We start from the raw sequence: 26,537 nt of genomic DNA, 5'->3' as shown, positions 1-26,537 counted from the left end.
GTAGATAAGAAACATCTATTTGTTATATATAACGGTATGTATATGATATTTATATATTGTTATAAAAGTATACACATAACATACATACCTTTGTATCTATCTATATACACACACAAAAAGAAAACATACACTCTCTTAATATATAAAAAATACCCCAAGCTTACAAGTAACAAAACACATTCTGACTATGTCTTTTTTAAGTAAAAATTACTTTCATTATGCTCCAGAAGCATAAAATACAAGGCAGCTAATTGGGAAAAAAAAGAATACAAAAATAAACACTGTATTTATAATTAGTTACAGTATAACATTTTATGTAACATATATATAAATTTATATATGTATAACATTTGAAGATATTTTAAAGGTTGCTTGGCTGAGTTGGATTCTAAGGATGTATTTGCATTTAAGCAAGCCAATAAACATGACCCTTGCAAGATTAAGATTACAGGTCCTTGTCTCAAAGGTGTTGATGAAGTGAGGAAGAATGAAGATTTTAGTTGGCCTACCAAAGAAAAAGAGACTACTCTTCCTTGTGGCTCGCCCTTCCAACATACAAAAGACAACTCAGGGGTTAGAAACAACTCTAATATGCCCCAGTTCACACTTGTGGAACCTTGGGTGGAAAGACTTCACTGCTCTGGAGCATCTGAGAGGCAACCAAAGGGCCTCAACTTCTCTTTGCCTTCAGTGGACTCTGCATTAAGTCTCAAGGATGCTAAAAAAAATCCAAGCAGGTAATAGTCAGCATCCAAATGTTCTTTCAAAATGTATTTCTCTGGTTCTGCTGTGTGCCTGTGACAGCCTCTCCCCCAGTTGTGCAGGCACAATTTGAGCAGTTGTGTACACATCTGTGAGCCCACAGGGAAATAAAGGCGACTTTCTACAGCCACAGTGGGCATTAATCCACGCCATGCAAGCAACAGCCATGTGCCCTTGGTGCTAAAGATGCCAGGCATGCATATAAAGTTGCTCCTAGTCCCAAAATTAAACATCACAGGACATTTACCAAGGTAAAAAAAATTTAGTAATGAAGCCTCCAGTACCTAGAGACTCTGTTCTTCAAGCTATTCCATCCCAGGTAACAACAGGGGGTTTGGGGGTAATTTTTTTTGTTCTGGTTTTATTTGTTTTTTTGTTGGTTTTTTTTGGGTGGGGGGGGCGGTATTTGTTTGTGTCTATTGAAATACTCCTTATTTTGGGGATGGTAGACATGTTACAACTACAGAGTATCTTGTGGCACAGAAACTGCAAGTGGGAGCCCACAGCTCACCCCAGCGAGCTCTGCTCTAAAGGAATATACGGAGAGGCAGGATAAGAAGTATTAGAAGATGTTTCACCATGCTACATCCTCTGAATCCAAATGATTTTTCCCCTGTGAGAGACTGCCCTCTCAACACCATAGCTCTCTTTAAAGGGTGTAAGTATTTAATCAGTGAGTGTTTAATCAAGCTTTTAAATATTAAAGTTAAGCTAATATATTAAGCTCACCAATGTTTTTCCGTAACATTTACAAGGTGATTCCCTTAATGGCTTTAGTTTCTAGCTAGCTCCTTTAAAGTCCTTTCACTGAGCTAGAGCACATGATTTCATTCACACTTTAAAAGCTTTTCCTACACATGCCTTTCAAAGCTGATTTGTCTGAATTAGACATATGAATGATATCTAAATTCTGTGCATTACTCATTACAACAAATTATAAAGTATCATTCAGGGGTTAACACAATTATCTGCTAAACTGCATAACAGCTCTTGTCAATAATGAAACTAAGTAAAGTAAAACACATCTGCATGTCCTCTTTTTATTGAGATAAAAAAAATTTGGTATATCTAATGACACATAAAACTACTTAAGTTGTATCAGAAAAAATTCTCACTTTAAATATATTTTTAACCTTTTTTTCCCTTTTATCCCCTTTATTAACAGTCTCTGTACAGACAGCCTGCACTGTATTCACTTGAGATCCATTTATAAGCTATAAGCTCCTGCACAGGACAAGTCAAACCATAAAATATTACTAGGATCCGGATTTTGTATTCAAATGACTGATTCCCCAGCAAAACAACATCTCTTTTTTCCTGTATACTCCATTTTTGTTTTCTTTAAAACAACTCAGAAAAAATGTGAATCTAAAAATATGGTACATGCCACAAACCCTGCAGACAGGGTTTGCAGAGAACAGAGTTCTGCTGAAAGAATAGAGAGAAATAGATTTAAAAGGAGGCAGTGAATCAAAAAACCCTGCCTTCATCTTGATGCCAATAAAAACCAGAATCACTCAGTTCCTTTGGGTTGTTTTCTATTTATTTTCTTTTCTTTTATGCGGTTAATATTTTAGGAAATTGTTGGGTTTTTTCCCCCCCTTTTTTTGTCACCACAGACACTCCCTTTAGGCAACCGTGCATCAACAATCCTCCCACGTTCAAAGTCGGCTACATCTGTTGCTCTTTCCCATTGTTGAAAATTCCTGCCTTAATCCTATTTGACTTTATTCATGCAAAGGTCATCCTGAATTCAACAAATGGAGGAGCGATAGCAGGCACACTGTTGAAAATGGCTAAAAAATGCTCTTGTAGAACATGCAGCTAGTGTGCCAGCACTATCACACAAGTACTGGCTTTATTGTGCAGCCTCTCGTCACCACAGCTCTCTTGCAGTATGAATTGGCAACATATTTCTCCTTGCAACTCAGGAATGCAACATTTTCCTTCTAACTGGCCGGATTTTCCCTCCTTTTAAAAAGGTTTGTGCTTAACTTGCATTTGCTGGTAGGTATGACTGCAACATAGACATAGAATACCTGAGCGTTTCTCATGCCCTAGGGCTTGGCTTCTGGCACCTATGGATTCCCTTTTTCTCCTGGATTGTACCTCTGGCTATACCTAGCTTCACAAATCTGTTTTGCCAACCTGCCCACCTAAAACTAATGGTGATCACAATTTAAATAAATTAGGCAAAATTCTATTTTAAAATACTTGTACAAAGCAGGGTAGAACAGCTAATACAAATACCACATTTTTGGGCTATCACTGCACTGTAGATTTGCTTATAAATGCCATCTATTTTGGTTTTAGACTTATTTTTCTTTCCCAGCAACAAAAAGCATTCTGGCTTAGACCTGTGATTTATTCCTATGCTTAAGTATCTGACCCAAACCAAAGAACATTTAGCAGGAACAGTGAATTAGTAAGCAAACCAAAGTTAACTATCAGACTGATTTATGAAGGGAAGATAATTATTTTTGTAATATGTTCATAACTCATCATGACAGAAGCAAAGGAATATTTATTCATGCACACTTATTTCCAATTTGAGGTGCTTGCCAACCACGATGAACCAAACCCATCCCTCAGGCAAGCAGAGAACCAGGCACATTGTCAATGTGCTCCTTTCACTGAGTGCTGCACCAGGGGCCACGGACCGGCCACTGATGGTGGAGAGAGCACCATGGACTTTATCTAAACCAGCTCAAGGTAACAGCTAAAAGTTAAATGCTACCATATCAGCTTCCACAAATTGTGTTGAGGTCCTCGTTAGGTGCAAGGGAACATTAGAAAGAACCAAGTTTTCATTTTAAAAGCTGTCCTGTACTCTGCTTGTATGGCTCTTGCTAAGGAATCTGATAATAAAATATCAAAACTGTACAAAAAAAGGATAGATTCTTTTCAGGTTTTTGTTGCAAAGATTTTGAGGATTTTTGTTTTGATGATGGTTTAAAAAGGTCTTAGGAGAGGAGAAGTGTTCCTTCTTTCTTCTACCTTTTGAAGAGCAAAGTTTGAACTAAACAGGAGTCTGTGAAGCCCAGCACGAGAATCAAAGCCCTCCAGGTCACGAGGCACAGGAAGGTGGCCTCCAGCACCTACACCAGGAGCCCATGGCCTTGTGCCATCTGCCTGCCTCCCTCCAGCCCCCTTCTGCCAGAGAAGTGAAGGCAAAATAACTTACAGGAACTAGAATAAAATAAAATTGGGCATAAGGACTTTCAGACGACATCTCCCAGAAGCTGGCCCAGATCTCACTAGAGCAGCTGGCATTCAGATGTTTGGGCAGGCCAGGACTGCTCCAATTGTCCAGCCAGGGCTGCCTAATCCCCTTGTCCTCTGGGAGGGAAGCCAAACACTGCCACGGAAGCATTGATATTTAGGAACCACAGCACCCCAGAAATCTCAGTGCACCTTTTCCACAACTGAAGTACTAATTCATGACAACAAATCTGAGATCTATAATTTGTAAGTTAAATTTAAAATAGGAAAAGTGAGGCCTGGAATATGACAACACTGGTGCAGTTACCAAACCTTACCTGCAAAGACATTTTGCAGAAGTGGTAACTGTTGCAACCCAGAACTGCTGCAGGCACTGACAAAGTTTCCATCCATTTCAGCAGGAGCTACATTGCACCAATAATACACAAATACCTTAAAGAGCAATTATGAAAATGACAGAAGCAGTCAATCATTTATCAACCTGAACACTATATATATTAATTTGCAATGAAAAATATTTTTCCAGGACAGCTCTGGAGACCTGTTATTTGCATCCCCACTACTAATAAGGACCTAAAGCCGAAACAGTCAAACACTTAGCAGAACTTAAAGTTGCCAAATCAAGTGTTCAAATACTATGGTGACAAATACATTTGTATAATAGCATATATATATTTTAATATATATATTTTTTAATAAAAACTGAGGTCCACAAAAAATCCACTTCCAGATTACTGTAAACTAATGCTTTTGAGTCCTCAGTGTGAGTCACCTAAGACCTGACCTAACACAGAAAGTTCATGTGACACAAAACAGCACTCTCTCAGCTGCATGGTACTATAGCCAAGCCAACAGCTCTGGTAATTTATCCAGATTGGATGCAGCTGTGAACTTGAGAAAAAAAACAACAACAAAAAACAACTAACAAACCAGCACAGTCCAAAATCTGGTTCAAGTGATTAGCTTAGCACCACACATAAGAAATTCATGACAGAGGGAAGGATCCCATTCACTGCTGCTGGAAAGCACTCAATTGTCACAGAAAGCAGTGCCTTTTGCTGGCCCTTGGCTCAGCATACAGCCTGGACTGGCTCCCTGCAGAGCAGAACATACAGAACACCACATGAGGATGTGTTTCCATCTAGGTAATACTCCAGCTTCTGGGACAAGGAGAGAAGAAAAGGGCTGAAGATGGAAGCAGCTCAGCTCTGCCTCCAGTCCTCAGCAAAACTCCTGCTTCAGGAACATTTGGGCAAATTGTTGAGGGTTTTAACTCTCAAATTCTGAAGGAAGCATCTCTCTTAGAGATAATGTGACTATGGAGCAGCACCTAAATATTTTTAACAGCATGGGCACAAGATACTTCAGTCAGAAGTATCCACACACAGAACATGGAAGGGCTTGGTTTCCTCTACAGTCTTGATGTCCAACAGTGGGATACTGTTGGCACCAATCATGGGAATAATATGAGGGAAACACAGTCAATTTCACAAATGCCATTTAAAACTCATGAAAACAGTAATGAGGAATTGCTTAAGTATTGGATTAAAAAATGGAGCCTCTTTTATTCTTTAACACTTAAAAAGCAGCAAGTTGAATGACTTGTCTGTGCTTCCATATGATTATCTCACTATCTCTCTGTTCATATTGCACCTTTTTTTTTTTTTTTTTTTTTTTTTTTTTGGTTAAGTTCATAACAGTAGACCTCTTCCAATGCTATCCAGTAACTTGGTTTTCCTTGGGCTTGAATCATCTGTCTACATAGGGAGTGACAAAGATCTCATGAAAAAGAATTGTCCAATTCCTTTGCAACAAATGTGAAGCTGAAAAGGAGCAAAGTCATTGAAGAAGATGTTCCAGAAGCTGGGAAGTCCTTATGTGAATGGACAGCTGGAGATACTTTTGATACCAAGAGACAGTGAGTGATCTTCATCTCCCATGTGGAATTTACTGTCATTCCTCCACTCAGTTGCATTAGTGCACCTGTGTTTTAGGATGAAGTCTTCCTACTGTTTGGTCACATAAGGTTGGTAATCTTGAGGTAAATAAAAGTGGAGAAAACAACTGGAGGCTTTAGGATCTCTGATATCTTGGGAGCTGTGGGGGAAGCTGTCACTTCTCCCCCTTCCACTAAACCTACCTGTTTTGTGCTCTGGCTTAGAATGAATGAGAAGGAGAAAAAAAAAATTACAGGTTCCTTCTTGTTCCCTTGAGAAGTACCTGAGAATTCTCTTCTTTCATAAGGAAGTAATTTGTACCTCCTTTGCTGCTTGAAGGACAAACTGTGTACCAGGCAGAAATCTTTCTGGACAGCCTGAACATCCCGAAGCATTGCAGATTACCAAGAATACTGGATGGAGATGGATTATTATATGTCATGCAGAAAATGATTCTGTATTTCCTGTAAATGTTTCATTAGAGCTTAAATCAGCTAGCTTGTCTGGCATGAGAGAGCAATTATTACTTGGCATGCAAAACAATTAATTTTAGTTTTAAAATGAGAGACAGAGAGAGTTTTAACAATGATGGTGACAAAAGAGATGTTACTATTGGCTTTGGACTGCTATGTGAATGTGTACGCTCCCCTTCCACCCACTTAAAAGGCCATCACAACTTCTTGTCTAAAAGCACCAAAACCAATTCCTGTGTTTTCATGACTACCAGCAACACCATGACCTTCATTAAGGCAAGAATGGTGTACACAATAATGATAGTCTTAAGCTGATTTATCATCCAGTCCTGGTGCCATACACTCTCATCAGTTGCAAGACATAACTAAACATCCATTCAAAGTAAAGTTCAAAAGGCATCTTATGGTCTGATACCAGTTTTATGTCTGTTCATATAATTGTGTATTGCCAGAGAAACATCTATCCCCAGGATGGAGTGCAGGAGTTTCATTTACTGAGAGATTCTGGACAGGCAGCTGTGAGATGGAGCTCTCAGAGCTCCCAAATCGCAGGCTGGCAGCTTGTCAGGCTGCAGCAGTTACTCTTTAAGGCATGTGTTTAACCAACACAGGCTTCCAGAAGACCCTGAAGATGAGAGAAAGAATATGAGACCAAGCTGGACTCACCAAATATACCCATTTACTTTCAGTAGGTTAATGGTAATGGCAGAAACCTGATGGATTCATGAGGCATCAGCATAAGCTTTGGCTAAAGTCTGGCAATATACTGAATACACCAAATCCCAAGAAAAGCCTCTACCAGAATGGTTTCCAGAAACTGAAGGGCACATGCTATCCTTCACAGGAGTCAATGAGTAAAGGTCAATCCAGTGCAAGAAGTACTTTCTTCTAACATTTAAAAATAACTCTATGGTTGAAGATGCTTACCTGTTTCCTCCTGTTCCCTAGTAACTAATTCTTTACCTCCTACATAAATTCAGTAGCATTCCTCATTCTCACAAAGACAATAAAATCCTTGATTGTGCAGAGACAGTTTGCTTTAGCTTCTCTACCATGAGAAATAGTTGCCAGATCTGGGACTGATCTTCTTTCAAATAAATTCAACACAATGCAGAGAAGAGAAGAAATCTGAAACGGGCTGAGACTTCACCCTGCTGAAGTTCATATGTATATTTTGTAATCAGCTAAAGCAATGATGAGCACTGATATGCATGCTATGTACTGGTCTGATACCACATTTTTGAACCTGAGACCACAATTTTTTCCACAAAGTCAACAAGTGGAGGAAATTTAAAGACTCTATCACCTATGTGAAAGGCAGAACCTGGCTATCCATACCGTGTAAAGAACAGTAACAGATGTATGACAGTAACAAGCCCAGCAAGGCTTCAGCACTGTTGGGCTCGACAGCACTGTAGCATTTGATGACTGAAGAGCTTAATTACAGCTTTGCACTTTGTCAGACTCACCTAAATAGAGTCAGCATACCATAGTTTTCAAGTCATTTGAGATGATTAACTGTGGGGTAACTCCAAATCTCAGACTCTGAATTTTAAGCTCTCTCTGATGACTCAGATTAGTTTGGAGGAGATACACAAGACAGGAGAGAATTAAGATATTCCTTTAGGAAGTGTGAATAGATAAAAAAATTTCAAAGCAAAACTTCCTCCAAACTCAGATATGGCAAACACTGAGCTAATTCTGTGGCTAAAGAGCTGGACCTTTATGGACTGTTAAACCCTGCCTTATCTAAGATAGGTAACTGACCCTTCATCACCAAAACAGCTGACAGGGAATCTCCAAGTGATCAAAAAGGCCTGCTCAAAGGGAAGACATTGAAGAGGCTTGGAAAGGGTTTGCTGCTACAGGTAACTGACTGCCCATCACTTCATAAACTTGCTGGTGTGTAGATGGCAATGGCAGCATTTGTGTTTTTTGGATTCAGCCAATGTGATGAATGCCTCTATCATATGAATGGAAAATGAGCACCAAATACTCTGTCAAAGATTTGCAGAGGAGGTTTTGGAATATTTTTCCTTAAACTCTGAAGTTCTAACATTAATGCTCTGTAGTTTAAAGATTAGTATTTCTGCTCCACAGGCATTCCCTATGACAACAACCAAGACAGGGAATTGAACCTGCTAAAATCACTTAGCCTCTGGTATAACTCTCAACACTCTCTGTGCACAGCAAACTTGGACAAAACACTGATTAAAACACATGATTTAACCTCCCTTTACCTAAATTTACCTCTATAGGACTATTTCCCTACATAAGGGCATGTACTAAGTTCATGTTTGTATAGTGCCTATACCTTTGGATGGAAGTTTTTCCGGAGTTGCTAAACATTGTCTCTACTATTGAGCAATAAACAAGTCATTTGTGCCAACACTCCAAGTCCCACCTGGGCACTATTTTGTACTGTTCTGTGAGAAAATGGTTTCTTTTCTTTTACATGCCAGTACTTTTCCAAATTTCAAAAAGCATTCCAAGTAATGTGCTTTTGATCTGAGTGCAAAACAATTCAAGCACAGAAAAAAAGACTGTGCTTACAGAAAGCTTTCTGCATTGCAAGTGACCGTACAATATTTTAACACACCCACTCAGCAAAACTTTCCACTGTAATATAATGAACCAGGACACCGCATCTGCTTTGGAGCCTTCCCTAACATGTCCTATCCTCCAAAATCCTGTTTAAAAAAATTAATTAAAGCTTTCCTATAAAAGAGTGTGTGAGCACAGAGTTTCACCTTCCCTCCCAGCTCTAATAAAAATCAGTGTTTCAGTACATGGACCTCTGCTGATCTCAGCTGTGCCTCAGGGTCAGGGGCAGAAAGGTGGGCTGCAAGCAGGAAGGCACCAAAATATTCACCAAGTAGCACCACACAGACTACCATAGCAGTACAGTCTTCAATCCTGAATCTTTTCTTAATCAATTCCACCTTTCAGACACTCTAAAGCTTCATTTATGCCGACAAAAACTACAACACTCAAACTCGGTAGTACCATGTTATTTCAGCACAGGCAAGACAGGTATGAAGCAGAGAGACACATTTCCTTGGATGCATATCTGCAAAAAGACACCTCTCAAACAATGATCAAGGGGGACACAGTTTCTGCCAAGCAATCTGATAAAAATCTCCACAGATGTCTCTTCACAGCCTTGGTAGTAACAGAAAGCTTTGCTTTGGCCATTTTGCTTTGACTCAAGAGCCAGACTCTGCCAGAAATCAAATAATGTGCCACTTTTCATGCAGAAACTCATACAGGAACTCCAGCTAACAGGACTGAATCCCATATCAGAGCATTATAAAACTCCTGTGCTTTGATTTCACATATCCCTGGTTGCAGTTTTGCATATGAAGAATAACTTGTGAAGTGTACTTGTGGTCTTACTCCACTGTTTTGTTTTGCAATGAGTAGACAGAGGTTAGATTTCTAGTCTCATACTCTTTAGCCTGAGAGAGTGGCAAAATGACAGTAAGATCGGAGCCTGAGTGGACAGGGACATGTGAGCAATCTGGCTGAGTAATTATGCAATGAAATGATTGGTATGACAAGTAGTTTCCCTCAGTTCTGAAACTGGAGTACCCCAGCTCTGATTCAAGGCAAACCAGACGATAATGTGCATACATTGGGCAAGATACACTGGAAGGGAGGCATTCTGTCCTCATCTTCCTACCTTTAAAACCTGACATTCATTTCTAAGAAAGGTCCATTAACTTATATAACTTAAATGCTTATTTTGTTTAAAGAAATAGCACACGTGGTGCTAACTACTGAAACACTGAAGTTGAAATCCACACTGACAGAAGTTGGCTGTTGTAGTAAGAAAACACCCACACTCACATTACCTGTTCTACTGAAATTAACTCTGATTTTCCCATGAAACAAATGGATGTGCATATGTAAGTATCCTTAGTCTGGACATTCCTGGTAAGTAGTTAACCTCTTTAAAGTAGACTGTCTTTTTTTTTTTTTTTTTTTTTTTTTTAAACTACTTCAACATAGCTCTGGAATTTGACATATATAAATCCCAATACAAATAATCAGTATCCAGTGTGGGAGCCCAGAGTATTCCTCTGGCTTCCCTAGGAGGTTGAAGACACCCCTGGTGGGGTCCCCAAAGACCCTCGAATGAGACCCAGGTGTCTCAGGGGCCAGATTGAGCTCCTTGGAACAATTTACCAACATTGAGAGAAGAAATGCAAGCTGCAAAAATTAGTAAAGTGTAAATTAGACTGTTAGAATGTAGATAAATAGACTTTTGGGGATGTTTGTGATAAGGGACACGTGGCCAACATGGAGAATTTGGGGCGTGGATACTTCTTCCTCCTTCTTCTCCGTGTCATCCATGCTGGGTGACATACTGGCACTTTTGGATTGGATGGGGACAAAGTTTAACAAAGTTGTATTGTATTGGAAAATAATTGTATATACCTAGTAATTTAGACTATAAAAGATAAGTCCTGCCTTTCTCAGGCAGATTCTGCCCTGGACGTCTGGCAAGCAGACCACTCTTCACTGGACAAAGCATTCCTGAGATAAGAAACAATAAACAACCATGAAAAGCTCTAAGAACAGCCTCCTGCAGTCTCTCATCGGCAGGCATCGGAAAGAACTGGATTCCAGACCACCTTTATGTCCTCCTGAGGTGATATCAAGTCTAAGGAGACACCTTGGGCAGTGACAATCCAGTACTAAGCTTTTAAAACCCAGATTTATGACAGAAATGTGGAGACAGGGGCAAGGCTTAGGAGCATTAAAATAGATCAGGACAAAGTATTGTTCAACATGATTTTCTTCCTTCTCCATGGCATATCCAGCTGTAACATTGGTTACATGAAGACACTTTTCTTTGAAACTACAGTTGCTGTTGTCATTAAATCCTTAAAGAAAAAAATACAAGCTCCTACTGTTGCACTCTCCCTATGAACCAAGTGAATAGAGACAAATCAACACCTTATCAAGTACTGGCAAAGCTTTTAAGATGCCTGCAGAAATAAACAGGATGTTTACAATGCACAGAAAGGTACTGTTATGAACAAAGACAAAATTTTGGTATGAAGAGCTTACCTTAGGAGAGGAGGAAAGCTCCCTCGATGCAGGAATTGCTGACATGTTCTCACCCATGATCATCTCTGTCTTTGGCAAGAGGTTTGGGGGTTCAGGAGCCTTTCTTTTCATCTTCTTTTCTGGCTCTTGCAGAGCAACTTTAATTAAAGCAGGGCTTGATTTTGGTTCATAAAATGGATTTGATCTAATTAAAAGAAGGGAAAGACATTTCTTTGCTATCTCCTTGGAAATAAAACCAAAAATAAGACCTGCTTAGGAAAGCCAATGACTAAAATGCTTTCATTATCCCACATAAGAATGTTTTGCCTTTTAAAACTTTTAAATACTACATTTTCATATAATTGAAAAGTGAGTTATTACAGCTAAAACTGCATTATTCGGTCACAATTTTCATAATTTTTATTAAGTCCTGTAAATTGCAGAAGTTTTATCAACTGCATAAAAGCTAACTCTTCAATTATACTTTGCTATCTACCAGAGTGATCTGATTTTATGACAAGATCAATACCAAAAAATGTGAGTGAAGCTGCTGGGTGTTTAACACTCTAATTAACAGAATAAAGACAGCTTGAGTAGAACAATTAAGAATCAGGCCACTGGTACAGACATGCTCCCACAGGGCTTTAGAGGCCTCACTCTTGGCTGTCCATTTTGACAAGTTTGGCCTCAATGAGTACACATTCAGCCTCAAATGTATTTCAAACTCTAGCTTACAGGCACCACACCATTTTAAGAACACTCCTTAGGTAAGAGAGTAGTGTAAGAAGACCACATCTGACTTGCATATATCTCTCTGCAGACACCACTAGGCATCACCTGTCAATTTTGAAAGTGCCTTTTATAATTAAACCTTATTTAAGAATGTGACAGAGTAAACATCTTCTACCTCTTAGATGAAGTCCAAAGAATTATCCTTAACTCAGGTGTCCATGGTCCAACTCTGCATTTGTACCACCCTGAGTAAATACCCCACAGCCAAATTTTGCCAAATTTTATGTTACCATGATACATCAAATATAATAAATAAATAATATATCAAATAATGGCTTCTTCTACACACTGAGTAGAGCCAGCAACTTTTTCTCCTGCTAAGAATACTTAAGGGAATCTTTTTTGCACTGAATTATTTCATTATTAATAGCATTTGCTTTTCTTATTTTGCAATCCAAAACTGGACAGTTAGTTATGAAATGGATACATTAATTTATTCTCTTCTAGTCCCTCTTTCCCCTGCAAGATATATTTATCACATATCTCAAACTATGATTCCCAACAATCTATCTGCATACATTTATTATATGCAGTGTAACCAACCACAACAAATAACCTCAGTCCCTTAGAATTCAATTCTGGATGAAAATATTAATGCATTACATAAGAGTCTACCTAGTTAGATCCATTCACAAAGTCCCTCTCAGTATGAGTCAGGAGTTAATATGCACTATTTTTAAGAACTACAACGGCAGTAAAAATCAACTGTTCATCCAGTTGCCTTCCAGACAGCATTAAATTTTTCCCCTTCATTTGTACTTGTATTATGAAAATGTCTTTCAGTCTCATAGACAAACTTTAGAGTTTATTTTAATGCAATTTACACTCATCCTGTTTTCACAGAGAAAAAACAAGCAATTAATAACCTACACCACAGAAATCTACTGGCAATGTTTACCAAAGCACACAAGTGAAAATCAGAATCTGCTGCTTCAGCTCCTTACAGAACAGATATCCAACTCATGAAGCAAAAGGAAAGACTAACACTAAGAAACTCATTTGTTGACTGAAAGTAACTTTCAGGTGTTCCCACTTTGCTGCCCATCAACTGCAAAGCCACCAGCACAATCAAAACTGAAGGCAACCAAAAAAACAAGTTAAATGGAAACAGAAGAGTGTTTTCCATGAGAGGCAGTAGGAAAAGGAGGTATTCAGGCTGGAGTGTAGAATGCATCCAACTGTCAGTAGCTCTAATTTAGCTGACAGCACAGCTCAGGTGCCTTCAGACACCAGAGAGTTCAAAGGGAGGTGAAAATGAAGATCAAAGAGATAAAGGCTGAAGAACAATGCATTCTATGGGACAGCACAAGGTTTTATTAAGTTCAACAAGTCATCCTTCGGAACAGCCAACAGGCACAGCATGTTCAGCAGGAATTTACCTCTGAATTAGAAAGGTGTTAAAATCATTTTGGTACAAGAAAAATACCCATCATCTTAACAATGAGAGTAAACAGGTTTGGAAAAACCATCTTTTGAATTTTTAAGCTCAAGAACTGCCTGCACTGCAGGTGTCATCCTGAAGAATTGCACCCTCTGTACCCATCAGAAGGAAGTGCTAAAAGGAGAGAGGTGTTTTTCTCTAGAGAAGAACTTGCTTGAAAGCCAGACTAAACCCTCACATTTTGGTCACAGAAATAGACACAGGTATATGCACAGAACAGACACACACAAGTGCTATCTTTTACCTTCCTCTCTGCAATACCCTTAACTGGTCTTACAAATACTGAGCAAGATTTTTGAAAAATAATGTGAATACAGAAAAAAACAACTAAAACAGTTCTTTCCTGAACAAACTATAAAGTCTGAAGCCACGAGGATATGGTATACGTAGCAGAGTTTGATCCAACAGTTCCACATGGCTCTACAAGAAATTAAACGTATCAAAAATCTGGTTGAAAAGAGCCTTATCTGTAAAATATTAAAGCACTTTTCTCTGAAGTCAGCCCCATATTTACTGGTCCTGTGAAGTTATTTAATGGATTCACATAAAATGACTTGTCTAAAAAGACACTAGACTGTCCTCCACAAAATTAGAAAAAATTCAGACCTGACAAGATACCTGGCATTAAATTGTCACTGACAATGTGGTGGCTTGTGGCTTCTTGTGCAACAGGCAACTTCAGCAGATGGCAATTCGATAGCCTTGCCAATTACACAGCATAATTCTAAGCCATACAATGATTAACAAGATAAGAAGCCACAGAGCCAAATGATATTGGAAAGCAAGTTTTATTACGGCCAATTTAAAAATTATTTTGATCAGTCTTACCAGTTACCTAAAAAAAATTACAAAATAAACATTTGACTGAGGAGGAAACTCAAAGCTGTCAGTGTGGCAGGGCTAAAAGGTCAGCCAGTATTGCCAACCAAAAGTACTGAGGTTGAAAGCATTATACAGTAAGCAGTTGTGAGCTGTGCTATTTTCAAGTATTTAATTTCACAAGGTATGCTATCTTTCACTAACAGGTAAATTTTAATGTATAAAATTCAAAAAGGCAAAAGCAGAATTTTCCACTAACAGTGAAATGTCCAAACTAACAAAAGGAAAATGTGGTGCTTATCTTTAGCTAGGCATGAGAATTTAGCCAGAGGAAGTATGTTTGGAGAGCACAGTTTTGCAGCAGAGTACATACACTGGCTCACCTAAGTCCCTCTGTGCCATGCAACGCCCCACAATGCTTATGCTTGCAACTGTGCTTTGTGTGTGTTATGAAGTATTAGTTCTCTTCACAAACATTAGTCAAATACATTTCAACTAAGCAAATTACCCAAGGTAAATCCTTCACAGAAATGCACTGAGGCCAAGTGCCTTTTACAGGATTACTGTGAGAGTCTGTTACAAAACTGGAGTCAGAGTTCAGCTCTTGGGGCACTTTGAGTAAGCTCTGAGTCCAGAATCAGAACTAGGGATCTGCCAGAGCAGAGTGGGACAAGGGTCCTGCTGCTAACTGGTGTGTCCATGTTCTCAGGACACAATACTGCATTTCCCACAGAATATAAGAGGAAAATACAAGCAGTACATTAAGTGAACTCCAATTAAACATTTAAGACACAGGGGTAAAAATACATTGTATTTCCTGATAATCAATAAATTAGGAGCCTTCCATTTCTTCCATTTCATGCCTTCCACCTATAGGTTCAAAAGGACACCTGGAGACAGCCAGTGGTAGTCAAAAATGAAACAGAATTTTTAAAAAATCAAAAGACAAGATGTTATGAGAGAGGTTGAAAATAACATGCAAAGTTTTCTATTCTCATGATATGACACAGTTGTTCAGCTTTGTCTTGAATATACTGCTCAGGCCAAGTCAACACATCTTAAAATAGACACATAGCAGAAGAAATAACAGGGTCCAGAGACGGGCGGTGGAAATGATTAGAGAGATGAAGAGACTTCTGTATGAAAAGAGATCGAAAAAGTTAGCACTCAGACAAGTGACAAGGAAAGGTGAACATGCTAGAGACAGACAAGACAACAAATGTTTATGGCAGGTAAATCCAGTACTACTAATTGTTGTTTCGATAAGCCAGCAGAAGAGACAGTATGGGATTGGAAAGGGAATTTATTTACAATCAACAAAAGAAACACATTTCCTTAGAGATCTTGTTTTCTTGTGGAACTCTCTGCCACAAATTGAAACAGCAGCCTAGACTTCAAGAGGCTTGGAAGAAGATTACCCACTTATGTAGACAATAAAAGCATCAATATTCACAGTAGGTAAAAACAATACACATCTGGGCATAAACCCTCATGACTTAGGGCACTCAAAAACCACCAACTGGCATAGTCTGTGAAAATTTTGCCTTTGGTGCTCACCAGACCAAGCCTTAGCAGAAGCTTTCTACTTAAAAATTTGAAAATTAAGGGCATGAGATGAGGCAAAATAGTGTTTGTAGATGTGATCTAATATTACATGTGCTATGTTTCTAGACTGTACTTGTATCATTACACTCATTCCTCCAGAGCATTTCAGTATAAAGATTCAAGGGTTCTCCTTGCCATACTTCTACCCAATGCATTCAACAAATGGTCTCCAGGTCTTTTTGTATGATATATTGCTCCTGTAACTTCAGAGGAAAATGAGAGGAAGGTTACTTTGGCGGTCAGGACATAAAAAACTTATGTAAAAGATGTAACAAACTGATTTTACAGAGTTTACTGACTCTTTATCCTTCCACCTTCCCATGGGACACTTCTTTATCATGAAAATACAGAACCAGCTTTATGTTCAAGTAGAATCCATCTAAGGGGGATTTATTTTTGTCTTTGGGGAAAAAAAACAACAAAGTATATGGGAGTCATTAAAACAAGGAGGTTGTTGTTAACCAAGGGCTAAAGTCCAGCACACAGCAAAAGAAAGGGTTACAACCCTGCCACCACAAGCCCCTTCAGCATAGATGTGCTTAGGGTAGAAATGGAAGTAAAAACAGAAAACAGAGAAAATGCTTCACTTGTTCATCCATGTAGCTTTTTGTCTTTCTGCTCCTCTCAGTCTTTGCTGTCTTCTATACCTACATCTTGGTGGGTGTAAAATACACACATATTTATTCCCTACAGATTCTGGTGACCAGGGAATGACCAGGAATGCCTGGTGTGGCTGTCAGTGTGATCACACTGTGCTCTGAAGACACAGCAGCCAATGCTTTTTGTTCAGGCACTGTCCTGACAAATGGAGCTGGCAGAGGCATCATTCCCAACACCCTTATTTATTTTTTTTCTTTTATTTTTCACAGACCAAACATCAACATTAAATCCATGGCTACAGAGTTTTAAAAGGAAAAAACTCTGCAGAGCCCTGTGTATGTTTCTATTAGAGTGTCAGGGAATCCTTCCATTTCCTAGGCCACAGCTACCAACAACAGAATGATCATGATACCATACCTCTGTTAATATTTAAGTAATGCAAAATGTCATGCCATGATAAATCTCATTAAATAATGTAAAATTAAACATTAATTAGAATTGTTGTCTGTAAAATTGCTCAGATGTAATCACCATAAACTGTCTCATGAGTGGTGTGATTGGTGACTAATGACCACAAACAAGGATTAAGGATGCACCTTCCAATCTCCCAAGCTGTGCAGGAATTGCAAAAAGCTCTCCCTTCCTCATAATTTCTATACTATAATACAAGGCAGTCACTGTGAGTTTATAAAGGTTTTATGTGTAGTCATGCTGAAAGAAACAACCTAAGTAAGCACATATGGTGTTATCTTTCCCATATATATTCAGTTTATGAGATTCTCAAAAATGTGCTATGCAGGTTGCAAAATGCTCTTCCTTTTTTTACATACTGCATCAAGATAAAACAAACTTCCTGTTATCATTGGCAAAAAAATATTATTTTACGTAGTAAAAACAATGGCAAAAAGGAGAGGAAGGCACAAGATCTGTTGCTCCTTTAATTTCTGCCTCATTTGCAATTGTCAGGGCATGAAGTGTCAGAAAGGTCCACAGACTTGCTCCCTATCAAGTCCTTTGCTATCAATAAGGCAAAGGAAAGTTTCCTCACTGATCATGTTCAGCTGAATAGCATGACCTGGGGGTATGGTATTTCCTGCTGCTGAGCTGCCCAAGGATGAGTCTGTCCTAAGGAGGTGATTAAGGATCCCCATGGTTCAGCCCCATACACCTCAAGATTAAGCTGAGGATCCCACTACTAATGCCTGCAAAGCTGCTGAAAGACAGAGAATCATACTTACTCATCCAGCTCTTCCTCCTCTGCTTTAGAGGTATCTGCATAGAGGTATTTGCTCATATCCACTGGCCTGATGCTTTTCCTTTTTGCAGGTTGTGGAGGAGAATCTCTTACACTTGCAGGTGCTTCAGGGGGGTGATCTGGCTCATCAAATGGATTTAAATACTCTGGGGCATCTTCATCCTTGAAGGGATTGTAACTGTCAACATCGAAACTTTCTTCTGCCCTTGAAGACGAAGCTCTCTTAGGGTGAAGTTCTACCAAATTATAATAAAAAAAACCACCATTAAACAGATTGAACTAATTAAAAATTTGAAAAAATTTTATCAGACTGTTATATTTTAAAGGCATATGAAAAGGTCTACTTCTTAACTCTCAATAAAGTTACAGCCTTAGGTGAATTTTCATGCTTGTTTATTCAAAAATAGGTCTTTCAAGAGGTCTTTTAATTTAGACTATATTGAAAAGGCTTCATTTTCTCACTTACTACAGCTCTTTCAACATTGGTAACTAGTCTTCTTCTTTGTCATATAAATGGCATCACAACAGATATTAAAACATTTTCATAAACTATTAGCCAACTTGTGTCATAACAAAAGGTTCCTAATTATTTATTTGCGCTTTTAATAAAGAAAAAAGACATTATATATTTTATAATATTACTGGATTTAAAAATTGTGATAGTAAGTATCACAAGTAAGTAGGTGGCCTTTTAATTTCTTAAAAGTACTGAACTAAAAATCAGCTATTAAGTATGACCAGTAATTACATTTCAAAACACGTGTGCCCCCGGTAACAATATATAATCTCACTGTAAAAATGAATTTAAATTAACCCTAAAGAGACAGCTTATCAAATCACTCATCTTTTATTTGGGCTGTACAACAAAAAAGTTATTGGCAAGGTGGAGCTGCATGCTGTTCTCTGTGTAATATCTTTTCTGAGGTGTCTGTTATTCTAAAGTGAATGGCTTCTGGATACTGAATAATGCAAATGCCCATACAGCAATACAACTTGTTACAAAGACACTTAGTAATGTTAATTTTACTCTTCTTGCAGCATCCAATAAGCAGCTGCTCTGTTCAATACTGGAGGTGATGTACTTTCAAAATCTACACAAATAGGAACTTCAATGCAGTGTCATTAAAACCTAACTTTTAATAACCATATCCACATTATTCTTAATGAAAAGTGTATGTTTTTCAGAGGTATGGTTACTAAACTGGACTAAACATACTTTTAAGGTTTAACAGAGCAACTCTAAAAGTTATTTGTAGCTAGAGTCTAAAAAATAAAAAGATAGACTACCAAGTGGATTTTTCCCTGAAGAAATACTTGGGAAGAAAAAATCTCCAGTCACACAATGAACAAAGGAAAGCACTGTGCTTACGTGAGTTTGGATGGATGATGTACCAAAGCTGCTAATCCTGGTGAATTGCTAGAAAATGTGAGTGTTCTCTACCCTGACAGCAAAAATCCAGTTCACCCTGAACCCAGCCATTAGCATAGCCCAAGGTGATGGAAAGCCCCACACCATGCAGGGTGAACAGCTCTAAGTTACAGTGTGAGTGAACCAGAGCCATTCCCAGTTGGACAGGAATATTATCCCTAGCTGCAGGTAGTGACTTCACCTATCCATGCACCAGACCTGTCACTAATCAGGGCAAAGGCTCGGAGTAGGAAAGGCTTTAGCTCTTTTCAGGACTACAGAGATCCACCTGCAGCCTGTGGAGGAGACCCATGCTGGAGCACGAACATACAACTGCAGGAAAAAGTCAGGGAGTGTTTGCAGTATGTCAGCTGTAGTGTATGTGCTCACTCCCACCCCAGAAAAAAAATGCTTATCCCTCAAGAGAAGGGAATAAACTACTGGGAACTTATCCTGGGAGACAGAGTAGTTACTGCACAGCAGGTGATGTGTATTAACCCTAGTTTATGTGGTGATGTGATCATAAGCCCCCCTCCTTTTAAGAAAGCTGCTTCAGAGAAAGCCACAGTGAAATAATATTGAAGGTCTATAGCTTAACTGACAAGGGAAAATAAAGCAGCTAAGGCAGAAATTCTTAAAAACACAAATATGATCAAATCAAGCAAGAGTCCTTCAGAGTACTACAGATTAAATATATCAGAGCAGAGCCCAGTATCTAAAATGTGTTTGTTCATTTATTTTAAGCTAAACTGGAAAAATGGTTCTATATAGACTTAGGTCACTCCAGTGTCCAGTGCAGATGGCCAAGGCAAGCAAAAGCTCCACTCTGCTTGCCCTGAGATGTCCTCAGTGTGGGTATTTGCAGCTGAGCTGACTCCTTGACACTCAAAGCTTACAGGCATATGTCCAAACTGTTTTTAAAGTCAAAGGAGTCAAAAAATTCCACCCTCACTATATAGTATATGTACAGTACATACTGCACATACCACACCTTGAAGCTCATGGTAGTCAGAATACATTTCATGATTTGATGAACCAGAGCAAGCAGAAGTGCTTTGGAGATGTGTCCTCAGAAGACAGTTACATACAAAAAGCAAAAATAACTAATGAAATGCAGAAAAAAAGGACCAATACCTTGTTCAAATAGTGTGGCTTATTGACAAAGCTTTAACCAAACTTTTTACTACTTTAAACTTTGCTCAGATATCAGAATATTTTAGCAAGAGAGTGGACAACTACAAATAGCTGCTTCTGCAACTCCATATCATTCCACCTGCACATGAATCTGTTGATAAATACACATTATCATATCTGAGGGAAACCTGGTAACACACAAGAAGGAAAGTCAGTAATCTATCCTGAAGTTAAAAACATTCTGGGAAACAACCTCTTAAAACTATGATGTAAGCTTTTATTTTTAATTTGCTTTTAAGTGTCTCCTGGAAACAATGAGTTAAATGTTTGTTTAAATCTGATAAATTAAGAGGGGCAATGCAAATAGTTTTTGCAATTCTTTCTATTTCAACACTAGATCAAGTGCTGTAACCCTAACTATGACAAAATTATTTCTCTTTTTATTGGCTCAACAGGAACTACATGTTTGGCCATACACATACACAGTGTTATGTACAAGTGCTCAGACACCTCTGGCTTGTTAATAACTAAAATATTTCACAAAATTCTACACGAAGGTTGAAATTTTAAAAGCTTCTAAAAATATCATTCTCAAGACACTTTTACAGGCAGAATTTTGTAGAGGCTCAGCTAGAATCCACTTAACTTGGCTACTTATTTCCTCTATTTTTCCCTTCCAGGATACTATTTTCCTTCCCCTTCTGCTTTCTTCAGTGTCCCCACACACAGGGAAGGTTCCCACCTGAATCCAAACAGGTTCTCTCCCATGGGATCTCTGAAACCTTTTAGAACGATTTTTTTTGTCAAATGTTGGTCATCATAAGCCTCTCTATAACAAATTAAGTTGTTATGATGATGACTCAACAGCACTGCTCTTAAAGCCACACCCACTGTCACCTGTCACTTATCTGTAACAGACTCATTTTCTCAAAGAGCTAATGATGCTGAGAAGGGCACTTTGGCAGGCTGAACATACAGCAGCTTAGAAGGGGTCTATTTCCCTCTTGAAGCTGCTTTAACATTCAGAAGGCAGCACAGATTCCCCTGCTTTCCCCACATCATTCATCATAGCTCCACATAGGACTCCAGCCTCTACCCTTTTTTAATATAAATTAAAAAAGAAAAAAGATGCTTGCAGTTTGGCATGTAAAGGGTCAAATATAAAATAATTTTGCAGGATTAAGTAATAAAGCCACAGGGGTAGGAGTGACAACAAGAGACGTAGAAGTATTACTACAGCAGAAGCACCAGCTGCTCTTGTGCCAGATTCTGGAAACATTACTTGCCCTAACTCCACTGAGAAAGACTGTTTGTGATAATAATCATTCTGGCACTAGCTATCTGCACAATCAGCCAGAGCATCTCCAGAAATCACCCTGCCCTTCAACCCACTTGCCTTTTGTAACACAAACATATTGTGACACATCCCTTAAAACCAAACAAAACCTCCACCAAAACATGGCGCACACCACTTTCCCCTTGGCAGAGGATGAAAGAAGCAGCCACATGAGAAAGGTGCTCGGTTACGCCACTGGCTGCCTGACTGGCAGGCAGGCACGCAGGCACCACGGGATGGGAGCACCCAGTAAACAGCACAGAGTGCAGATGGACTGCCCAGTGCTTCTAGAAACAGTAATGACTGACATCCCCACACACCACTGCTGATCTTCTGATCCTTTTGTTCATACACTCACAACCCACTGCTTTTCATGAAGAAATAGAAGGGACAGAGTCATCATTTTCCTCTCAGTTGCTTCCTCTGGTGCTCTGTGTATAGGGCTACTCTGGAATGATTTGGGGTTTGCTGCTGCATTGTAACACTGTTTTCTTTTTCAGTGTAAAACATGCTGCAGAGAGCTCAGAAGTCCACACACAAGGTGATGAAAGATGATGCTGAAGTGGTCTAAATGACAAGGGGTGCCAGCAAAGAGTTACCCTCAAGTCTCATGTGTGTTGTATTGGTCATACACAACTTTAAAACTTGTATTCCCCACCAAACTAAAAAAAAAATATTTGGAGTGATGAAAGTGTGTTGTGGTTTTCTACTTTCATCTGTTATATATGTTGACTTCCCCAAGTAAATATTTTGCACAGAAATTAACTGATTTTATAATTCTGTTGCACAGTGACTAAAAATCCAAAAGGCAGTCCTCATGCAAAGGCTGTCAAGTATAAAGCTGCAGAGATAAACTGTTCAAAGAGATTATTTTTGATTTTCCCAGATTTCTAATGCCTAGCTGACCTACTAGATAGAGAGGGAATAAGCCTCAATTTGACATATCAACCAAGAAACACATCTGAAGATTTTTTTGAGATGAGTTGTTTGTATGCACATTCACCCTGCTGTGTGTGTAAAATCATTGACACTGAGGACTTTTTAAATCCCAGCAGCATTCAGAGCCAGCTTGCTGATGACCCTCTGCCATGCACCACACCTACAGCGTGCACATGGGTGATGGAAGCACTCACACCTTTAGTTTCTCTCCACCCCACATTCCCAGGGTTAAGTGATTATGGGATTAGGAAGATAGAGGGAAAGTAGCTGATTTGTGAACAGGCACAAGAAATATCTGTCTAGGAAACAAGTATCTACTGGCAAGTAATCCTCCTTTCTCTTTGAGTGACTGTCAATACATACATATTCATACTCTGGGTGACTCTGAGCACACACATTACAGGCTTGATAGGAATATCCTTGGAATATCTCTGCCAAATAGCGCATCATGCCTCCTCATCTGATGGCAAAGTACTCAGGAAAGGAGGCTCCAGCTGGCTGCTCTGCAGGTCTTGGGGAAATTAAGTAACAAATTCTTCAGAGAAGACTCTGAACTTTCGCAAAGTCTAAATTCCAGATTATGCCTTGTCCAGATAAAAAGATAAAGAGACTAACATGTAAGTGAACAGAAAAAATACTCCATCCCTGCACACATAAAAGTTAATCTCTTGATTTAAGCAGATCACAAGACAAGTGAAACAGGTAATGCGACTCTTTAAGCCTGTAGGAGAAAGCCTGCCTTAAACTCCTGAACCTCTGTCAAGCTCTCAAGCTTCTGGGGTGGCCACCAAAAAGGTTACATTCACTTCAGGATGCAAAAGCAAACAAGCAGGCACAGTCTCAAAGAGCTTCCTAGAAAGAGATGGCAGTAATAAAAGCTCCACCGAGGTCTCAGAATAGAAGAATCATGAGTGAATAATGGGACACAAACAAGGCAGCCTTCAGCAGTTGGGCAACAAGATGAGAACAGATATGATATTGTGTAGTCTCAAAATGCACCTCAAAACAAAGGGAAATCTCCCCAAAACTGTAATGTCTAAGTGCTCCCCATGTAGTGACACTGATGCAATTAGCCACAGAAATACAAAGCAGATTCCACTGCTGCTGAAGAACAAAACAATCTTCTCTAATTTGTCTCAGCACCATTTTTTTGTCCCTCAACCTTCCATGAAGGAAGAAGACTGGAGGAAAGGCATACATCAAGAAGGCCAAGCAAGGTAATGGGAACACAACCAGGTCCCATTATAGGGACAAGACAGGTCTGGATTGGAAGAACCAGTGATTCTCAGAGGTGTCTGAGGTAAAAAGAAGAGTCCCTCAGGAGCCACCCATCATAACATAAAAGCTTTAAAAATGCCTCTTTGTCTGATAGCCTGGAAATCATTCTTTCAGTTGATCTTTCAATTCTTCCACCCTGGTTTAGTGCTCCAGGAAGACACTGTCACATGAACCTTACAGAAGATCCACTCCTCCCGAAAAAACAACACCTTATGACACAGTAGGAAGAATCTAGTGACACCCTGTTTATCCCAATCACTGTCCTGTTATGGTATGTTGACTGCTGCATGACAGTGACTGCGTGGGAGTAATGCTTGGTATTCACACACCCAACAACTCAGCATTGCTGCCCACAGCTGTAGATGGGACCCAAGAGTCTGATCACAGAAACTGCCTGAAATACATAGAACAGACCCAGAAAAATGGAAAAGTGTCCACACCTCTGGCTGAAGATGACTGTAAAGTCAGACATCACCAGAAGAATCACTATCAACTGAAAAAAAACATGCCCCTGACATGCTGAGAGTGTTTTAGGAACATAAGCAGGCTGATGTCTTGGATGCAGGCTGCTCATAGTGAGCTTCCCATGAGTTAACATACTAAGAAACAACATCAGCTGTTTCTCCTTGTCCCCAAAATGAGAAAGAGTCACTGTATTTTATGGCCACAACACTCACTGCTTTCTTCCAGCATGGGTTCTCTCTGGAAAGGAAAGAAAAGCTGGGTTTGGAAAAAGCAGTTTAGGTAGGATGGGACTTGTACAGCTTTCTCCATGGATAAGGGTGCTGTTCTGTATGAAGCAGAGAAGGAAGAAAGGAATATAGGCTGAGTCTCTTAGAGCAAGTTATTTATGGACTACCACAGGGATTTACATTCCCACTTACTCTGCTTCCTTCCATGATTCTAAAGAAATTCACTGTTCAGGAACAGATAGGAAACAAAGCCAAAGATTAGGACATAAGAACCTAATCCATATATACTGGTATCTACGAAGCTGAAACAACTCACTTCTGCAGCTCTAGAAAAACCTGACCATTTTATAGGAGGGGGAAGGTGCCCAGGATAGTGGCTTTATGGCTTCAGTTGCCAAATCCAGAAGATCATGCAATGTCCCTGTTTCAGAAATACAAGCTGTGAGTCACACCACAGTCAAATTATGACAGGACTTGATCCCCACCCACATCATTCTCTGTGGACTCTGAAGGCAGAAAAACTGTTCTGTGAGTAAACATTCAGCTTGTCCAAAGAAAGTGAGTGAACACAGGTGGAAACTGCAGCTTGGAAATTCATTCTCTTCGACCTGACCTTAGAAATCCCCTGGCTGCACCCTGGGCTGCTCCTGCTCAGTGTGGTTCTCCTCCACCGTCATTACAGTGACCTGGTATTTTCTGTAGGAAGAAAAGCCTTGGAGTTTTGAACAGGAAAGGTTGAGTACAGCTTCAAACTTGGGAATTAACTATGAATTAGCCTTTTGAGCAGGTGCAAGCTAAAAGTGATACATCCAGCAGATGGGAGCCTGCATAGCTGGGCATGGAGCTGTGGACAGCAGAGATGTCTGCTGTCCTGGTGCTCCCTTCTGGCCTTACAGCCGAATTCTTATCAGATAAAAAATTTACAGGGGTTGTACATCTCACCCAAATGGAACAAGAATGGGCATGTCAGTCTGGAAAGGGGATTAACACCTAGCATGTGGTGCAAGGCACAATGCCAGAAGGCTTAACTGAGGAAGCTATAAAAGCAAAAAAAAGGAAGAATAAAAGAGAGAAAATTAAATTGTAATAATGAAGATTAGTGCTAACCAAGAATCGCTGTGATGCAGTGAAGATTGCAGTGAAGGAAATTATGATATAAACCATCATCCACGTGGAGCAGGGTTGTCTGACAGAGTGTGTTGCTCATTCATATCATATAAGGTGAGTGCTAGTAACACACCTGATAGGTCTAAAAGTCCCTGTTTCAACTGGTAGCCCCCAGTGGCAAATACACAGAATATGCCTCAAAGGATAAATCAGTTTTCTAGTGGCAACTGGATCATTGCTATTGCTACCTCAGTGCTACACAAAATAATTGTATTTAATCAATTAAAACATCTCATTTGTAGCCCTACAGAAATAAAAATCATGTTTCACAAAGCAATTGCAAGTAGAAACGAATAATGTAAAACAAATTCATTACCTTCTACATCAGGGTCTCCAAATGGATTTAATTCTGCTGTGTCAGGATCACCAAAAGGGTTCGTACTGGAGTTGGCCAGGTCTTGCTCCCCTTCATCCAGAAAATTAAGCTTATTGATAAGCTCTACAAACAAATTGGAATATTGTTTTAAAATAGATACAAACTGTTTATCCAACACATCTGGAGCTCAAAAAGCCCCTTGTCAACAGTCCCTCGAAACACAGCACCAGGGTATGGCACGAACTGCACGACTAAGTTAACACAGTCCAGTAAGTACATCAACAAAGGGGGAAAAAAAAAAGTGAA

General features: G+C 39.3%; 1 protein-coding gene across 14 annotated transcripts in view; it reads right to left on the bottom strand.

Moving 5' to 3' along the window:
* Positions 1-26,537, bottom strand: part of EHBP1 (EH domain binding protein 1) — a 207,846-nt gene that overhangs the window by 94,533 nt on the left and 86,776 nt on the right. For all 14 annotated transcript variants that reach the window (XR_008840253.1, XM_056488867.1, XM_056488854.1 and 11 more), the window contains exons 8-10: positions 26,232-26,354; positions 17,945-18,197; positions 11,471-11,654 (exon numbers count right to left, since the gene is read on the bottom strand). Coding sequence is in view for 13 of the 14 variants with exons in the window: in XM_056488867.1 (XP_056344842.1) it covers positions 11,471-11,654; positions 17,945-18,197; positions 26,232-26,354 (560 nt within the window). In the remaining variant the exon portion in view is untranslated. The remainder of the gene's footprint in view (positions 1-11,470; positions 11,655-17,944; positions 18,198-26,231; positions 26,355-26,537) is intronic.

Source organism: Oenanthe melanoleuca, chromosome 3, assembly GCF_029582105.1.
Source record: "Oenanthe melanoleuca isolate GR-GAL-2019-014 chromosome 3, OMel1.0, whole genome shotgun sequence".
NCBI lineage: Eukaryota > Metazoa > Chordata > Aves > Passeriformes > Muscicapidae > Oenanthe > Oenanthe melanoleuca.
The sequence above is the reverse complement of the archived record's forward strand: the minus strand, read 5'-3'. Positions and strand labels throughout refer to the sequence as shown.